The sequence below is a fragment of the Alligator mississippiensis genome, chromosome 1 (assembly GCF_030867095.1).
Source record: "Alligator mississippiensis isolate rAllMis1 chromosome 1, rAllMis1, whole genome shotgun sequence".
Taxonomy (NCBI): Eukaryota; Metazoa; Chordata; order Crocodylia; family Alligatoridae; genus Alligator; species Alligator mississippiensis.
In genome coordinates, this window is record NC_081824.1 from 74,656,723 (window position 1) to 74,674,832 (window position 18,110).

Genomic DNA, 18,110 nt, shown 5'->3' on the forward strand with positions numbered 1-18,110 from the left:
GCACAAATGGCTTAGCTCCTGCCTCATGCAGGGTTGGAGACCCATGCTGTCTCATGCAGTCACCGGGGTCCTGTCAGGTCTTCACCAGCCCTGTCCACTGCTCCATGCATTAAAGGGGCTGGGATCCTGCCTCATGAAGGGTTGGAGACCCATGTTGCCTTGTGCAGCCACCAAGGTCCCAGACACTCCATGCACTGACCCATGCACCATCGCTGCACTCTTTCCATGGCAGGTGAGATGCAACTGCCCGCTGTTTCTCCCTGCCGAAGGCATCTTCAGGGAGCTTCTGGGGCAACTGCTCTGCCCTTGCTGTTCAGCTCAACCAGCTCTTCTACAGCCCTCGTCTTCATTGTCCCTTAAAGAAAACTGCCCATGTGCTGGCCACACTGGCTTTTTTATTCCTTTCCGAGGCTCTGCCCCTGGATTGGGAGCAGGCCAATCAGGAAGCTTGAGGGTTTAGTTCCCTTTCAGGTCCTCTTTCTCCCCCCTGCCCCTGGGTCAGGCCAGGGATGCCTTCTTTCTACCTTCCCCTGATTGGTGGAGAAGGGAAAACTGCCTCTACCAATGGAAGCTTGTGCCCTTCAGGCTCAAGCTAACAATTTGGGCTGCCAGGGAGCCCACCAACCAGCCTGCCACATCAACTTACTGTTCTTCATATAAACTATGCTTATATGTATTAAAAACAAATCAATAAACAAAACAAAACAAAACAAGAACTCTCCTTAAAGTGCAGAGTATTACATGTTTTTCTATGTATTCTTTGATGTCCTCCCTGTCTTTCCCCTGAGGGTAATTAACTATGAGTCTTTTATTTGGTTGGTGATGTATATCATTCATAACCATGAAAGAACTATATAATTTATTCTACATTAAAGTAAATGTCATATATTCACCATCAAAATTATATGATTTTCCATGGAGGTTTGATTGAAAGTCTTTTTCTGATTTCCACAAGAAGAAAGAGTACTTAATAGGCCTTGTATTTGTTTCTGTTACAAGACCAAAAACAGGAAGAAATTGAGCAAAACATTGTGCTAATTACTAAAACTGACAAACTAAAGCACCGTTTCTCATTGGAATATCAGAAATGGTGACTGTGGCAGGGCACTGTTGGTGCCTGCCACTTTAAGGGCTAAGCTGAGCAGCCAGCAGGTGCTTGATTGTGGCAGCCATTTTAGATCTCTGGCCACCTATATAAACACAGCAGTTTGCTGCTGGCTGGCAGGCAGTAACATTGCCTGGTTGCAAGGCTGAGTGCAATATCCTGGAGGTAAGGGCAGGAGCTTAAGAGGATGGTTTGGAGCTCCTGGTCCTGGGCATGACCTAAAACTGCACTCTGCCAGGAATGGGTGGCTGGGTGGGGCTCTCAGTAGTGCAGGAGCCCCCAGGAAATGCCAGGCCAGTTACCACCCTGGTGACAGGTAGGTTGGGGCACCTTAATAACCCAGCTCCCACAACTGGGTGGGTTACCCCACAGTAGGGTCAAGAAGGCAGACCCAGGTTAGAGAGTGGGCTATAGACTCAGAAGCCTGACTTAGAATACCCTTCACTTGTCAATGCTGGGGCCAGGACCCGAACGATCAAAAGGGCCAGGGGCCTACCTCAAGGGATGCCCAGAGCTGAGGGCCTAGGGTTTCTGACTGCCCTTGGAGGTGAGACCAGGGCCTGTGAGGCCAAAGGTTCTGGGGGGGACCATGCCCAAGAAGGAAAAGAGTTCGGGGAGCTAGGCAGCCCTGAATGAAGGTGGAGTAGGCTGCCTGATTGGAGGGATCCAGCTGGGGTCCAGATTGAAGGATTCTGAGGCCCGGTGTAGAGCCATTGATACTAGAAGAAATGTGGATGCCAACTGTGAGGCTTGGGCTGCAGTATAGGGGAGGAACAGAGCCACAGAGCACCCGGTGGCATTGGGGCAAGAAATGGGCAGCCTCCTGCCTTATTAATAGCATAATTATGTATCATCAAAGCATGGTAGAAGAGAAGGCAGGCAGTTGGCCCAGAAACAGGTGGGCAGGCCATTGTTAGACTGGTCCCAAGGAAGCCCCCTGTTACAGTGAGATTAATCAGAACTATAGTTATTTTAAGGCATTTTGCATTCATACTGTACATGGCGAAATTGGGGTTGACCTCAGAGTATCTCTTAAATGCGGAAAAATAAAGCTTTTTTTTTAGCAATGGAAGCTTGTGTTGACTAACTTTGCTGAGCATGGCTTCTAACTGGAAAGCTCTACAGTATGTAGTGTTCTGTATGCAATGAATTCAAAGTCATGTGCAAAACAGAAGTATCTTCTTATTTATCAGCAAAGCCATACACAAATAATCCTAATGGACATCTCCATCTCAGGCAGAGAATAGTCTTTCAATTTGGAGACCTGCCAAAGACATTCCCATAAGGGGAAGACAAAAGTTTTCCTACTGCTTTCATTTTTACGTTTCTTCTCCTATTGTGCCTATTGAACATCACAAAAGAAAGTGGAAGGGACTAATAAGAAGGAGCCTTTCTCCTAGTCTGCCCTTCCATCTGTCCAGTGATCCACATTGTAAGGAATTATTTAAACTGGCTATCTCAGACTGCTTCCAAGTGGATCAATATGCCAACAGTATATATATATATATATATATATATATATATATATGTATAGCAAGAGCCTCTCAGGGTAGGGGCTAATTTTATTTCTTTTTGGAAGGTAACTAGCGCATTTGGATGCTAGTGAAACCAAATAACTGTAATGAACTAGTGTGACCATATTTCCATAACCTCAAAACAGGACACCTGCTATCTGACATGCTCAGCTGACTCTTGAGTGCTCTTGAGAGTGGAAAAAGTGCAGTGCCATTTTTGCTGAGAAGGTCTCATTTAAATGCTGGTCCCAGGCATCCCACTGAAAATGAGCTAAAAGTATTAATTTGGCCAAACTGACAGAATGCCTGGGGCTGGTTAAAAACAGAACTGTCCTGGCAAAAATGCACTGTTTGGTCACCCTACTATTAACAAACAAAAACTATATTTTTAACCATCAGAGTTGCAGCAGGACACATTCCATTCATCTATAACCTTAAAAACAAACCAACAGGAAAGTACAGGGAGAGGTTTGCGTATTCCTTTCTACCTGCACACAGCCTCCGGCACTGTCGAAAATTCACTCCAGTACTAGCTTCCATCTCCAATGGATGCAAGCAAACAAATATACAAAAGTAATGCAGCCTCCTTAACATAATCAAGTATGTATCTAACGCGAAACCTTAACAATGACCCCATATGATTTCATATCAACAGATAACCTTATCTCACCATCAGGCATTCAGTGCATTTGGAAGCTAGATGCAGATGGGAATTTTCAAACAAAATGGCATTTTATTGGAAAATTACAATTTGCTGACCCCAAAGCTGTTTGCTGCTAATAGCTGATTTTGATAAATCTCCCTATTTAATACAAGTTGCAGAAAGTTTCAAAAGTTCTGAGGCAGCCAATATCAATACTTTCCATACAGAGTAGAGAGTTTGTTTTCTAGTTCAAACCAGCTTTTATTGTTTTGAAAATTTAGCTAATTTATGCTAAAAAGAGTAAAATACAATAGGAGGAACTGAAGAAAAACATTTTTGTTGAACAATCTAATTTTTTTTTCTTTGAAACTATTGGTTAATGAAAATGTCTGAGATTTTGACTTCTCATCCCCTTTTAAAATCGGAATAATTTTCAATTGGTCAAAAATTCTTACAGGGTGGCAAATCGGTTCCCTTTCCAGCTCCGCTTATTCTGTCTTTAGAAGGCTGACATTTTCTCTTTTCTGACTGCTTGAGCATAGTGTTAGTCAATAAAAGTGGTAGTGAACTGCATAAAACAACAATCAAGAGTCAAACTCTTCCCTCTATGCTGAAGAATACTTGCTGAGGTGATATAGGCTGACATTGGTTATAGGTATCTAATCAGATTCAGCATAGAATAAAAAATCTCCATTTTGGCTAAGAAGTTATCAAATTCTCTAGTCACAGAATATCACTACTACTCTCTTAAGCAATCACAACATTGTCAAACAGTTTCAAAGTACATGTTCTATATGTGGGTCTTTTTTCTTTTAAACTTTGTGTAACATTAATATCTGCTAATTAGGGTTGTGTGAAATTTCACTTACCGTTTTGTTTCAAAGCTGTTTTGATGCATTTCCAGCTCAAAACAGTGAAATCAAAACAAAACAAAAGCCTTTGAAACAGCTTTGAAACAAAACAAGAGAAACCAAAATGTTTCGAAAGTTTTGAAATGTTTCGAATTTCGAAGCCAGGCTTACTGGCTTCAGAGCCGGTCCCAGCCAGCAGCAGCTTCCTGTCATCTGGCAGGCAGATCAGGGGTTCATCCTGGGAGGGCTGCAGGAGCTGTGCCAGACTCCTTCCGGGGCTGTGGGCCACCAATCTGCCTGCTGATTGACAGGAGGTGGGTGCTGCCGCCTGGGACCAGCAGCACCTCCGATATTCCCGATGCTGGATGCAGGCTGAGCCCAGTGCCACTCTGTCATCGGGCAGGCAGACTGAGGGCCCACACCCCCAGGAGGAGTCAGGCACAGCCCCTGCAGCCCTCCCGGGGGTGCGGGTGAGCCCCCAATCTGCCTGCCTGCCTGCTGTAATTTATGATTCCCCATTATAACCTATGGGTGAAATGGCGAAACAGCGTCGAAACAGCAAAACAGTTTTGACGAAACGAAACAGAACAGTGCTTTCAAAATGAAACAAAACACTGTCCCATCGAAACGTCAAAATAGAAGTTGAAGCAGAAGGGTGCTGCTTTCCACAGCCCTAGTACTAATCAAGTTCAACCATGTGGAGTCATACTAACGATGAAGCTATTAATCCATTCTGCCAATAATAAAATAGCTTCCTTATTTCATGTAGAGAAGCCAAGAATTGAATGGGAAAAATCACTATTCTCGCATGGATGACAGAGGCATTAGTGCATGCTGTCAAATTACTAGAGAATGTATTCATGGTCCCTGGAGAGCTTGTACTAAAGCCTGCTGCCAAGTCGCTGTGTATTTCCTGCTAATGTTATACATGCTAGCTAAATAAAATTAGAGCCTTACAGCACCTACCAGAGCCACACCTCCATTCTCCTATGTAAACACACTCTCACTCCCACAGGACAGGCCATAAATGAGGATTGTGAGAACTGAGGCACACTTAGAAGATGGCTTGGAGAAGCCTATATTTGCAGTACTCTGGTTAAAATAAGGGCTTTTTCTCATGAGACCTGTTGCACTCTAGCACATTTCATAAGCACTGTTTCATTCACAATGTGTAAATCACACAAAGTTAGAATAACAAGAATCAAAATATCCTTATTCTGAGTAGGACAGTTCATACTCAAATCTTGCACTGCCTTGCAAGACTGGTGACTGGTACTTACTGCTACGTCTCACAAGACAGTTCTAGCAGGCAAAAACTGAATTTAGGCCTTAGAGTTACGGTCTGTTGTGATCTTTACCAAAGAAAAAAAATTGCTGTTAGCCAGGCTGGCTGTGATGGGTTTGTTTGTTTTTTTTAAGAGATCATGGAAGTGTTTAAGGTGTGCTTGAATTTTTCCAAATACTAGGAAAGAAATGGGGCCTGCCCATAGGAGCATCCAATTTCAGAATTCAAAATCCTATAAAAATGGAAAACTGTTATAAAACTCTTAACACTATTTGGCCAGATTCAGGCATGCAGGCCCATGTGGTTTCTAATGCCACAAACCTCTTTGCAGCACCACAAACCATACAAGCTGCATGTTAAACCATGCATGATACTGCTAACTTGCAGTGCTGGGGAAAATTTGCTACTGGGATTTCTCAATAGCAAAATAACAAACCCTGAAAAAAAAGCAGTGCAAAGCATGCCAAAGTGCCATGTGCCAAGACAAAGGCGGAGACAGGGGAGCACCTGCTTCCCCACCTTTGCATGCTATGGTGCCCCTGTGCTGAGTCACCCTGCATCCCAGCCAGCCACTTTCTGGGTGGTTAGGGTGTAGGGTGCCTCAAGATGGGGGAGCAGGCAGCCCTGGGGTTGCTGCTCCCCTATCTCTACATGCCTCAGCACAAAGGCTCTGCTGCCCTGCACTGAAGCACTTGAAGCCCCTGTCATGAGGCACCCTGTGCCCCAACGTGGGAGCTCTGCAGTGCACGCAGATAGGGGAGCAGGCAGCCCTGGGTTGCCTGCTTCTCCATTTCCACATGCTGCTCACCAGCTGGCTGGGGCACAGGGTGCCTCAGTGTGGAGGCTGCCTGCCAGCTATCCCCGCACTGAGGCACCCTGTGCCCCAGCCAGCCCCCCCCCCGCAGCACATGGAGTAGTGAAACAATGTGGTGCACTGCAAACCACACAAGCAGGGGAGTACACTGCAACACAAAGCAGTGGCACAAATTTTTGCTGCTACTATTTGTGCTGCTGCAAACACATGCCCTTGCTCATGTGGACATGGTCTTTGGGGGCATGTTATAAGACCAAGTGACCTATTAAAAAAATACAGACCACTTTGACTGAGTAAAAAATAAGGGAAAACCTATGAATATTGTCTTACCTGCTCTATGTTCCAGTCAAACAGTTCATTCCACTTGTAGAGGTATTGCCAGTTCTATGAGAATCCTTTTTAAAGTACAGAAGCTATTGCTGGATCCAGAAATATCTTGGAAGTGTAATAAACTTTGTAAATGTTTTAAATGTGTAGAAGAGGGACTGAGGAAAACAGGCTGTTGATGTAGCTGTAACCACTTATGGTGTCACCAAACTGAAATCAATGTGCCTAAAAGTACGAAGGATTGAGACCTTGAGTGTTGGTCCTTTGGCATGTATGATTAATCAGAATTTAGTAGAAATTTGAAGTGAACAGATTATAATGCCAACAATGTGCTCTTGCTGACATAGCTTGTACCAGTTCCCCAAACAAAATGATCTATTCAGGGAAAAAGCATGTTTTACTTTCTAGTATGAAATAACTATTACTGTATACCCTTTGCTACATTATAATTTTGTAGTAGCATTTGGGTTATAGAAAACTGGCCTGGCCTGCCCTAAGAAGTTAACCCGAGATGTAAGAAGGAAGGAAATGTAAGAATGTAATCACAGAATCGTAGGAAATTAGGATTGAAAGGAATTTCAGAAGGTCATCTAGTCTAATCTCCTGCTCAAAGCAGGACTACCCCCAACTAGATTATCCCAGCCAAGACTTTGTCTAGCCAGGTCTTATAAAACCTCCAATGATGGAGATTCCACAATCTTTCTAGGTAACCTGTTCCAGTGCTTCACTACTCTCCTTGTGAGAGAGTGTTTCCTGATAGCTCAGCTAAATTCCCTTGCTGCAGCTTGAGATCATTGCTTCTTGTTCTGTCATCAGCCACCACTGAGAACAGTCTATCTCTATCCTCTTTGTAACCACCCTTCAGGTAGTTGAAGGCTATTGTTAAATCTTCTCCCCCTGCAAGCCTTCTCTTCCACACAAAATAAGCCCAGTTCCCTCAGCCTCTCCTCATAAATCATGTTCTCCAGCCCTCTAACCATGCTTGTTGCCCTCCTTCTGCTGAACTCTCCAATTTGTCCACATTCTTTCTGTAGTAGGGGGCCCAAAACAGACATAGTACTCTAGATGTGGCCTCATGAGTGCCTAATAGAGGGAAATAATCACTTCCCTCCATCTGCTGGCAATGCTCTTACTGATGCAGCCCAGTATGCTGTTAGTCTTCTTGGCAACAAGGGCATGCTGTTGGCTCATATTCAGCTTTTTGTCCATTGTAACCCCCAGGTCCTTTTCTGCAGAGCTGTTGCTTAGACAGTCAGCCCCCAGTCTGTACCGGTGCATGCAATTGTTTCATCCTAAGTGTAGGACTTTGTGCTTGTCCTTACTGAACTTCATGAGATTTCTTTTGGTCCAATCCTCCAATTAGCTGAGCTCTCTCTGAATCTTAGCCCTAGCCTCCAGCATATCTACTACTCCCACCAGGTTGGTGTCATCTGCAAACTTGCTGAGGGTGCACTCCATCCTTTCAGATTGTTGATGAATATATTGAACAAAACCGGCCCCAGGACTGACTCTTGGGCATTCCACTTGATACCAGTTGCCAACTAGACATTGAGCCATTGATTACTATGCTGTCACATATCGTATTCCCCCTGGGAGAAGGACTTTCTTCCCCTGGGGGAAGTCATGCAACTTTTCTATTTGACATCAGCATTGTCCAGTGGAGCTTATTCCTTTTTATTGTTCCTAACACCTGACAGAAGAGTTATCTAAAAAAAAGAGATGATCTAATGGTTCCTGGAAAAAGTACATCCCTTACCTTCTCCAATTTTAAAAATCCAGGCTGCGAAACTTGTGCTGTGATCATGGTATAGGAATGTATGGCTAGTTTTATTTTTTCCAAGCATGGTTTATGCCTGGGAAAACTTGTTCACATAGTAAGAGTTCAGCCTAACTCTCAGATACAGAGATATGTCTTCAGAAAAGACAGCTGTCACATATGGGCATGTAGTGGAGTAGCTGGTTTTACAAGAGGAACAATGAAAAGTCACTGTACCCACAGAATTTAGCTATCCTATTGTTGCCTTGGGACATCTAAGAATAGTCTGCTGTAGAAATCCATCAAAATAACCAGTGTATGTCGAACAGATTAAACAGGGAACCTAACTGGGGAGGTTATGCTAGACAGTGAGTTTCTCCTATTAAAAGGATAATATTCATGCATCAGAAAATGATATAGACTAGCAGTGAGCAGCATTTTGTAGCGGCATCCTGGAATGGCCCAGATTGGATCTGAGGCAGTTGGTGCTAAGACACAGTAGCTGCTGCTGCCACTCCTTTTCTGTGCTGTCCAGCTGTAGTGCAGCACATCAAGCTTCCCGCTGCCTGATCATGGCATGGCATGGCGCAACACAGGTAAAATGACCTGCCCCCAAGTTTTGTCACAGCCTATACCACCACACACTGCCCCCTGGTTTCACAGGCTGGATCCAATGGCTCTATGTGCTGGCTCTGGCCCACAGGCCACAAGTTGCCACCCTCTGATATAATCCAAAACTACAATAGTCATGTCTGACCTTCTTAACTAGGAATGGTCTTGCATGAATCCATTGAATCAAACTTCTTAAAGTCTGTTAATTAATATGGTTTACCATCTTTTGAGCAATGTTACCGTTGCCAAGAACTGCTTTAAACTGGGGAGTCATTCTGCATAGAGGGCTTTTGGAAAAATGTATTAAATCAGTTTGAATTAGACCCCAAATTTGGCCTAAATTATTGAATCTTAGTCCATGCCTCAATGTCTTCTTCCAGCTACTGTGTTTTCCACCTCTTTACCAAGAGCCCATAAACCGGGGGTGGGCAAAATATGGCCTACGGGCCAGGTCCAGCCCACCAGGCCTTTCTGTCTGGCCCATGGGGCCCATAAATAATTTAGAAAATATTTATCTGCTCCTGGCTACCTGTCAAAGATGACAGGAGCCAGGGACAGTAGGACACAGGGGGAGCTGGAAGCAGGATACAGTAGCCCAGCCCAGCCTCACCTCCAGCCACTTCCCTGCTTTCCTGTCCCCGCACTGCTCTGGTACCATGTGGCTTCTGGCTGCATGGCCAGACTGTGGGAGCACAGGGCCCATGCTGGTACCTGGGGGGGGGGGGGGGGGGGAGGGTGTAGGGAGGGTGTGTGTGTGTGTGTGTGTGTTCATAGGGTGAGTCCCACATGCACACCCCACCATACACATGCACCTACACACCCTCTCGTACTATCATACATGCAGACACCTATACCCCCTCACATACCTCAGCCACCCTCCCCCCACACATAGTCCCCACAAACTCCATCTCTACCCACACTCCACATTTCCACCCACACACCCACATGCTCCTTCATCCCACACCACACCTGCCATGCCTATCAACCCTCACAGATATACCCACACCCTCACCCACACCCCACATACCCACACACCCACAGTCCCCCACAAACCTGTACCCCCCCACAATATACAATAGTAAGACTTCATTTTAAGCTATTATATACAATTATCTCTGTTTACACTACACAAGCACTTATAAACCAGGACAAAAATATTTTTTTAAATCAAATTAATGAATGTTTTAGATGTTTGCTTTTTAGAATATAATCTGGTAGTTTTCTGGTTCCGAGATAGCAAAACCCCTTGCTAAAAGGAGTACTTCAGGTAGCAAAGGCCAGGAGCTAGGGGGTGGGACTTCCAGTCACAAGATGGCAACCAGGGAGCAGAGCAGCTGTCAAGCGATAGGACTACCCATGCGGACATCGACAGCTCGCCAAAACTCAGTAAGCAGCCCTCTGCCCAAAATAATTGTCCGCCCCTGCCATAAACCATATCTTGAGGAAGATCCTCTCTCCTGTTCTCACGCTTTCCCCACTTATATCTGTATATAAACTACATTCCCACTTCGATTTTAATTTCCTTCAGGTAGCAATTATCTAATACAGCAGAGACCAGGTCTTTCAGGTGTTAAAGCAATACATATGTTTGGTAACTACCTCCATTCCTTGGGAGAGAAATGTTGATTAACAAACAAGTGCAAATTAAATACCCAATAAAAATGATCCAAGCAATTGTTTTAACTTCCCAATTTATTTGTACCATGGCTTAACTGCCTCCCACCCATTCTCTGCTTGCTTTTGTTTTTATTCTGGTTATGCTATTTAGGTTGGAAAGAGGAGGCCTGTACCTGAAGGGCTTCATACCTACCAGCCTGTTGACACGATGCAAACAAATGCTAATAATTTGCCTTATTCACTGCGCATTTCCTATTGGCTATTTCTAGGGGGTTCCCTACTCACTGCACAGGGTTTTTGAGTTGCCATTCTGAGCATGGATGTGTGTTATATTTGTAGTGCTACATATGCCCTTGTAGTATTAAATAAACATATCCACATGTTCAGGCCATCTGTAGAGCCAGAAAATTGTCCGTCCATCCACCACCAAAATATTCCTTTCAAAGAGGGACTTTTTGTAGTGCTACACTGTGTGGTATAATGGACTGTCATGTTGAATGTCATGTACTCTAATGTTGTCACGTTAACTACAGCTCCCAGAAGCCTCCAGGAGACTGGGAATGAACTGGAGTGTGAAGTGCAACTCCCAGAAGCCTTCAGGGGGACTGGAAGAATGAACTATAATGTACACTACAATTCCCAGAAGGCTGTAGAGGACAGGAGGAAGAGGTGGAGCTGCGATGGAGCATGGATACAATGGTTGAGAAATGTGTGGGTGGAGACTTGGAAGGAATGGCAGAACCAGGACTGCAAGCTGCATTAGTGGGAGCCCTGGCAGATAGCAATTACTTTTTGGGGGGACCTGAGGCTGGTTGGGAGTCTCTCTGGAGTTGTGGGAAGGTATAAGGGTTCTCAAGTGTATATACCACAGGATTAGTGTTCCCTACATGTTACCTGTTTGTGGATGATTTCATCAGAGTGTCAGTGCTTATTACCTGTTACCTGGATCCTAAGTATACATAACTTAATGTTAATGTTTTTCACCTGTCTGCCCCCCTCTCATTACCTCACTGGCTTGTGACCCTAATCCCCAGCATCCCTTATATAAAAGTGGGACCTTCCCTTGCTGGTTCCCTGTGCCAGTTCCTGGGATTGCAGGGTTTGGTACAGTAGCACCACATGTATTGTATGGACAGTAGTTCTTCATGGGGTCTTTGGGACCCCCAATATTCCACAGTCCAAGGGGATGAGAGGGAGAGTGACTTGCTTCCTGACATGCTGCTGAGATACTAGTAGCAGCAGTGCTAGGAGAAAATGAGCAAGAGCCACTACTCATGTGGTGTAAACTTCTTATCATGTCTCTACACCACATTTGATCATTTTGTTAGACGTGCTTTTGCTTGTTTATTGTACTTTCATTGTACATGTGCCTTCAAGCAGCGAGCATTGCAGCAAGTGTTGCATAGACTGAGGCTTTGAGCTACAGTCACAGGTAGTTGTGTGGTGGGCCAGTACGGGGTGCTCCTGTGTTAAGCCACCCACCTCACTGTGCCCACCCACCTTCCAGGCTCTGAGTGCCTCCCTGGGGGTGCCTCACATCTGGTCAACCCCCTTCCTGGAGTACACCCACTAGCCTTGGGGTAGAGCTGCCACCACCCAAGGATGGGCTTGATTCTGGCTCTGCACCCCCTGGGAAACACAGACCTAGTAGCCCTTGAGGGTACTTGACTCACTTCAAGAACTTGGGATGCTTCCCTCAGTTGGAAGCACAAGTAGTGGTCTCCCTTAGTCAGCCGAACTCCCAGTAAGTCTCCCACGCTAGGTACAAAGGAGAACTTCATTGGTTACAAGGAGTAGGGTTGGAATAGGATACAGAGTTGAGTAGTATCAGATAAATCCCATAGAGCAAATAGGGTGGCTGGAGTAGTCTTTGATCATGCATCTGAGTTACTGCAAGCTATATATCTTTAGATCTCAGGTAGCTTACTCACAAGTCTCAGCCAGAGGCAGGTGGAGATTCCCTCTGGAGGCAGGCAGTTCCTTGATCGTGAGTTCTGAGAGAGATAACAAGTTTCAGATGGTCCAGCTCCTCTCTCCCTCTGAGTTTTCCTCATGGCTGCTGCCCCTTCCTCCTGGGCAGTCCTTAACTTATATAGCCCTTATGACCTCACTTGCCTGGTCTAATGGAGGCCAGCACCTGCTGGCTGTCAGCCAACTAATTTGAAATGTATCACTGGTTGCTGGGCAGACTGGCTGTCTCTAGCCCACCAGGGAGCGCAAACCCCTCACCCAAGTATGTGATGCCAGTCACGCAGGCAGAGGGAGCAGGTTTCCCCCCTCCCTCAGGAATGTATCCAGCTCAGGTTACCTAAAGAGATGGGGTAAGGTGTGTACCCTCTGCAAGGCCCAAATTGTCACAGACCAGAGTTTTTGGGGAGAAACAGAGGTGGCTTTCTGTCATAAGCTGAACCAATGATATAGCCCTAGTTCTTCATTAGCTCCTTGGAGCATCCAACTCTGGTACGTAGGCAGTTAAGATATCACCGCCTTGAGTGTGGTTCATCAGCATCCGGTGGTTAGGACACAGCTGTTGGAATGTCCATTTTTCCAGTCAGGTATTTTCTTCAGCCTCTCATTCCACATCTGTAGTTATGTCTCCTTGGGTGTGGCATCAAGAATTTGGGTGCTGGTGAAGAAACTCCTGCACGACTTCAGACATTTGTCTGCTGCAGGATGGTTGTATTGCAGGAGTCTCACATCTTCAATTTGTCTCAATTGTTCTATGATTCCTGCTGGCCACTGCTTTTCTGATACAAGCAATGCCTGTCAGCAGGTACGCACTGTTTAGGCTGGTGGCTTCAGACATCCTGTGATGCATTGATAGCTATCATTCAGAATGGAGTTAAGGTACTTAGCATATATGTATCTCTTCCATACAGGGCTTCCATACTTGGCAGACGAGAAACTGAGAGCCAGAGCAACAGTTTGGGTGGTTGAGGGGCTAATTTACCATTTTGAGTTGGTGAGCTTATACAGAATGTTGTTATGAGTGCTCACCTTTGCCTTTGTGTTCATGATAGACAGGCTAGCAAGTTGGGCGGATCAGAACCTAATGAAGTTCAACGTTGAGAAATTTGAGTGCTCCGCCTTGGGATGAGCGACCCCCAACACACAGGCTTGGCAGCGCCAAGCTGACTAGCACCATGAATAAAAGGGACCTGGGGGTAATAATAGACCAGAGTATGAATATGAGCTGGCAGTGCAATGCTGCAGCCAGTAGAGCAAATAATACTGTCATACATCAATCGATGCATCTCCAGCAAAGCCAAGGAGGTGATTCTTCCGCTCTACTCAGCACCGGTGAGACCACAGCTGGAGTACTGCATCCAGTTCTGGGCACTGCACTTTAACAAGGACGTGGACAAGCTTGAGAGAGTCCAAAGAAGAGCTACCTGTATGATCAGAGTCTTAAAATGGATCTGGGACTCTTCAGCCTGAAGAAAAGAAGCCTGAGACGGGACCTGGTAGCAGCTTACCATGGCACTAGGGAATTATATCAAGGGCTCAGTGAGCAACTGTTCACCAGGGCACCTGAAGGGTAAACCAGGAGTAATGGCCACAAACTCCTGAAAGATCAATTCAGGATCAACATTAGGAAAAACTTCTTCACAGTCAGGGAGTCCAGGCTGTGGAATAAGTTCCCCCCAGAGGTGGTGCAATCACCTACCCTGGAAATCTTCAAGAGGAGACTAAACAGTCACCTTGCTGGGGTCACCTGACCCCCCAATACCTTTCTTGCTTGGTGCGGGGGACTAGACCTGATGGTCTTCTGAGGTCCCTTCTGGTCTTACAATCTATGAATGTGCTTTTTGTATGAGAGGGTTTGATTGAGGGTGACTTGTGGCCTTTAATTCTAGTGAAGGAGCTGCTGCTGCCATAACACTACCAAGCACTGGCTGAGAAGAGTGACCTCCCCTTCTCACACAGAAGTTACTAAAGGGGAAAAGTGTGAGCAGTGTCTCATCTGTACCTCCCCTCACCCCTGCGCAGAGGCAGAGTGAGATCCCCAGCACATTAAGTAGCATGTTTTGCAATACTCACAGACCCATCAGGATTTACTCTGTTCCTGGAATAGTAGGGAGGGAGACCATGAATCACAGCCTCCATTGTGGGCTGCTCCTGGTTTAGCACAACAGCATGCAGGCTGTAGCCCAGCATTTTCTAATTTGCTTTCAGGAAATGTGGTTTCATTCTTTGCATATTTACAAACAATTTCAACAGAATCTGCTACTAAGTAACTGGCACAATCTTCTCCAACCTATCTTGTGGTCTTGATATGTAGTGTCAATCACTGAGTAGCCATCTGATGGTAACAGCTTTCCTTTACTGTTGTTCTTGGTTGATTCTTACCTGTGCCATAAAGATGACAAGGCTTCATTATCAATCCCAAGCCAGAAACCTTTGCTCTTTTTTTTCTGTTCGAGCAAACCAACAAAACCTCGGTGTATTCATTAGAAACCTTCCAGTCCAATTAGGTTGCAATGCAGCTCCAGTTCTGTTAATGCACTTTAGATAACACAGTCCATTTGATAAATTGCTGTATATTTTCTGTGAATGCTACTCTATGGTATGCACAAAGCAGTTAGTGAATCTTTGTATGATGGCTCAATATAAAGATCCCAGGGGTAGCTACCTATGGCAATCTTATCAATGTATGTAAGATGTATTGCTCGATTAGGATGGTAACTAAATATACTGGAGATTCTGCTGCTGTTTAGAAGTGCCATGCACTGTTTCCCACTGTTTTAAAATGTTGTTGAACCTCTGTATTGGATCACACCCAGGGATTCAATTGGGAACTATATCACGCTATAAATAATGAATGATCACCATCATTATTTTTAATGGAGTTTGTATTGCCTAATGATTTGTCCTTCAAATCTTATAATAATCCCATTAAGAGGCATGACACTGTATCTCATGCACAAAAACTAAAAGACATTTTTGAATTGTGCTTTTCCTGTGCCCACCGTCTTTTTATGTTCCCACGCCTTTTGGTGAGGTGCCTGAAATTTGTGGGTTTGCAAAGCTGATTCTTGCTTGCAGGTGCTATACTGAAATAGTTCAGTTCAAAGCTGCATAATTATTTAAAATACCAGTGGTAGATTTTATGTATGTATATATTAAAGACTAATTGAGATTAGGAAAGAAAACAGCTAGGGGAGAGAGATTGTGGTTTCTCTCTCTCTCTCCCTGATAGATGCTAAATATTGGGCTTTCAACTACACAGAGACTAACCCAATGCTTTCAATGGGTTTATGTATTTTAGGATCCATTGTGAAGTCTTCATGAGAGAACACAGTGGGTGTCTCCTCAGTAACATGCTTTACCAACTGGGCTTCAAAAATGGTAAGTGCTTTGTAGCCTTCTTAAGGATGCAATAGTTACAATATTCAGGTAGATACACCAGACTGGGCACTCTCAACTTGCATTACATGGGAAATTGGTACACTGAAAATGATACATTCTCTATTTTCATTCTGAGTTCAAGCATTCCTCATGAAAAAAAACTTCCAGTTCCTGCACAGCTGCAGTCAAAGATGTTCAGTATCTATAACATGAAAGACAAAGGGAAAAATGTAAAAAAAACCCAAGCCCCCCACCCAACAAAACAAAATGAAAAAGAAATCTTTCTCCTGAAGCACTCAAATGGCAAATCACAAAATAAAGAAAAGTCACATGGAATTCTTGTAAATGCTATAGTAGAGGGTTAAAGGAAAACTAGAAAAAAGGGGGGCAAAAAAAGGGTAACTGATAAATAGAAAAACAAACTAACCTTCAAAAGTGGTTTAGGTTTGTACCTAAAACTAATACAAACTTCAGAATGATTGAAGTATCTGTTGGTGTTCATGGACAAATTGGAGAAACGAGTGTTCCCCAAGGGTTGAATGCTTATAATTTGTCCAATACCGTGTGAAGGCATTTTTGTTTGTAAACACTTAAATATTATGTTTCTCAAATAGCTGGAATGCTATTTGGCAGTTATAAAGTGATTAATCTCTATGGTGTTTTTACTAGCTCTGGGTAACAAATTATTAATCTGTTGAAGTGCAAAGCTACAGCATGTGAAGTGTGCATTTATTTTTTGACTGTTTATCTGGTGCTTTATTTTTATTATATTTTCATCCTTTAATCCCGCATATTTAGAAACTTGACACTTTAGAGCATTTTTAGACAGGCTTTTATAAGAAGAATTAGCATTTATTAAGGGGCTTAATGAAACATCAAAATGGAAATAAAGAATAATGAATACTCTGGGCCAACCAAATTCCACTCAATAGGGACACCCAGGCAGGAAACTATTTGTAACAGATTGATCATCTCATTGTAATCATCTCTCCTTTTTCTTGTGAGCTTTGTTAAATATTTGTATAAATTATAATTTATTTTTTTATTAGGATTCAAAGTCAATACCCCATTAAGATGAATAAGATTGGACTACTTTAAGCTGTTTATTTCTTCACTGATTAGATTTATTTCCCACCTGTCCAGGAGGCTCAGAGTGGCTTACAATAATCAGTCAAATGCAGAGACAGGATCCCTGAAAACCCAACAAATTCACTCTTGTTTCAGGTTACCTAGAATCTCAGTCAGGTTTCACTACATCAATTTATCCTCAGTTCATAATGTAAAGTTTTTCTTTAGGAACATAAGAGCTAAACATTTTTTTAAAATGAAAGTTTATATGTTACAGTACTAACCATGGAGAAAGAGAGGTGGGGGAGAAGAGGGGAGGAAAAAAACCAACAAAAAAAAACAGAGCTACTGCTAGATAGCCCAAACTAATCTGTGGGTTTAATATTGGTTCATAAAACAAGGGATGGTGAGTAGGGTTTTTTGTTTGTTTTATTTTGTTTTTTAAGTTTCTTTGCATTTTTAAACACATAGCCTCATAAAGGGCATGAGCAGTTGCATTTCTGTATTTGGTTCTTCTTTTCTGATAAAACCTGACAAATTATATATGCTTTTAATTAAGATTTTTAAAATTATTTTATTGTAAATATATTGCAAATTGTTCAGTTATTATGTATAGAAAACCCAATTTGTTCATTTTATGTCTATTCTATGGGGTGAAACTCGGGTAATGCACATAGAGAATGAATAAACAGGCTGCTTATATTTGTCCTGTTGGAATAGACACTTCCATACAAATTGCAGGCAGTCTGTAGGCTACAGAGGAATCATATTCAAGCCTTGGGGCTAGATGAATCACAATATATATGGGGAAATTGCTGTACTTCCAAGGAAACCTGCTGTCACTGGGCCTCCATGTGGGCACAGTAGTATGCCTATGTGCTAAGAATTGCAGGCTCAGGTATTTTTAAAACTCATTCATAGGAGCTCTAAAAGAAACACAACTATCAGATTCTTTTAACAAGTTAGTCTCACCTTTTTTTTTTTTTAGATTCATACTTAATGCAATATTACGCCATATAAATGAAGACAGAAGAGCTTGCAGGTTTCTGCCCTGACCTTACAAGTTGTTTCTTGTGGATGACACTTCATTGGTTTTAATACATTGGCCACTAGGGCTGTGCAAAATGTCAACGTGTGTTTCGTTTTGAAGCTGTTTCAACGTGTTTCAA

At 43.6% G+C, this 18,110-nt stretch overlaps 1 protein-coding gene across 1 annotated transcript in view; it reads left to right on the forward strand.

The window, feature by feature from the left end:
- The window catches only part of LOC106737762 (uncharacterized), a 33,938-nt gene that overhangs the window by 6,085 nt on the left and 9,743 nt on the right, over nucleotides 1-18,110 (forward strand). Inside the window, exon 4 of the mRNA XM_059731824.1 lies at nucleotides 15,794-15,873. Coding sequence (XP_059587807.1) covers nucleotides 15,871-15,873 — 3 coding nt within the window. The 5' untranslated portion in view covers nucleotides 15,794-15,870. The remainder of the gene's footprint in view (nucleotides 1-15,793; nucleotides 15,874-18,110) is intronic.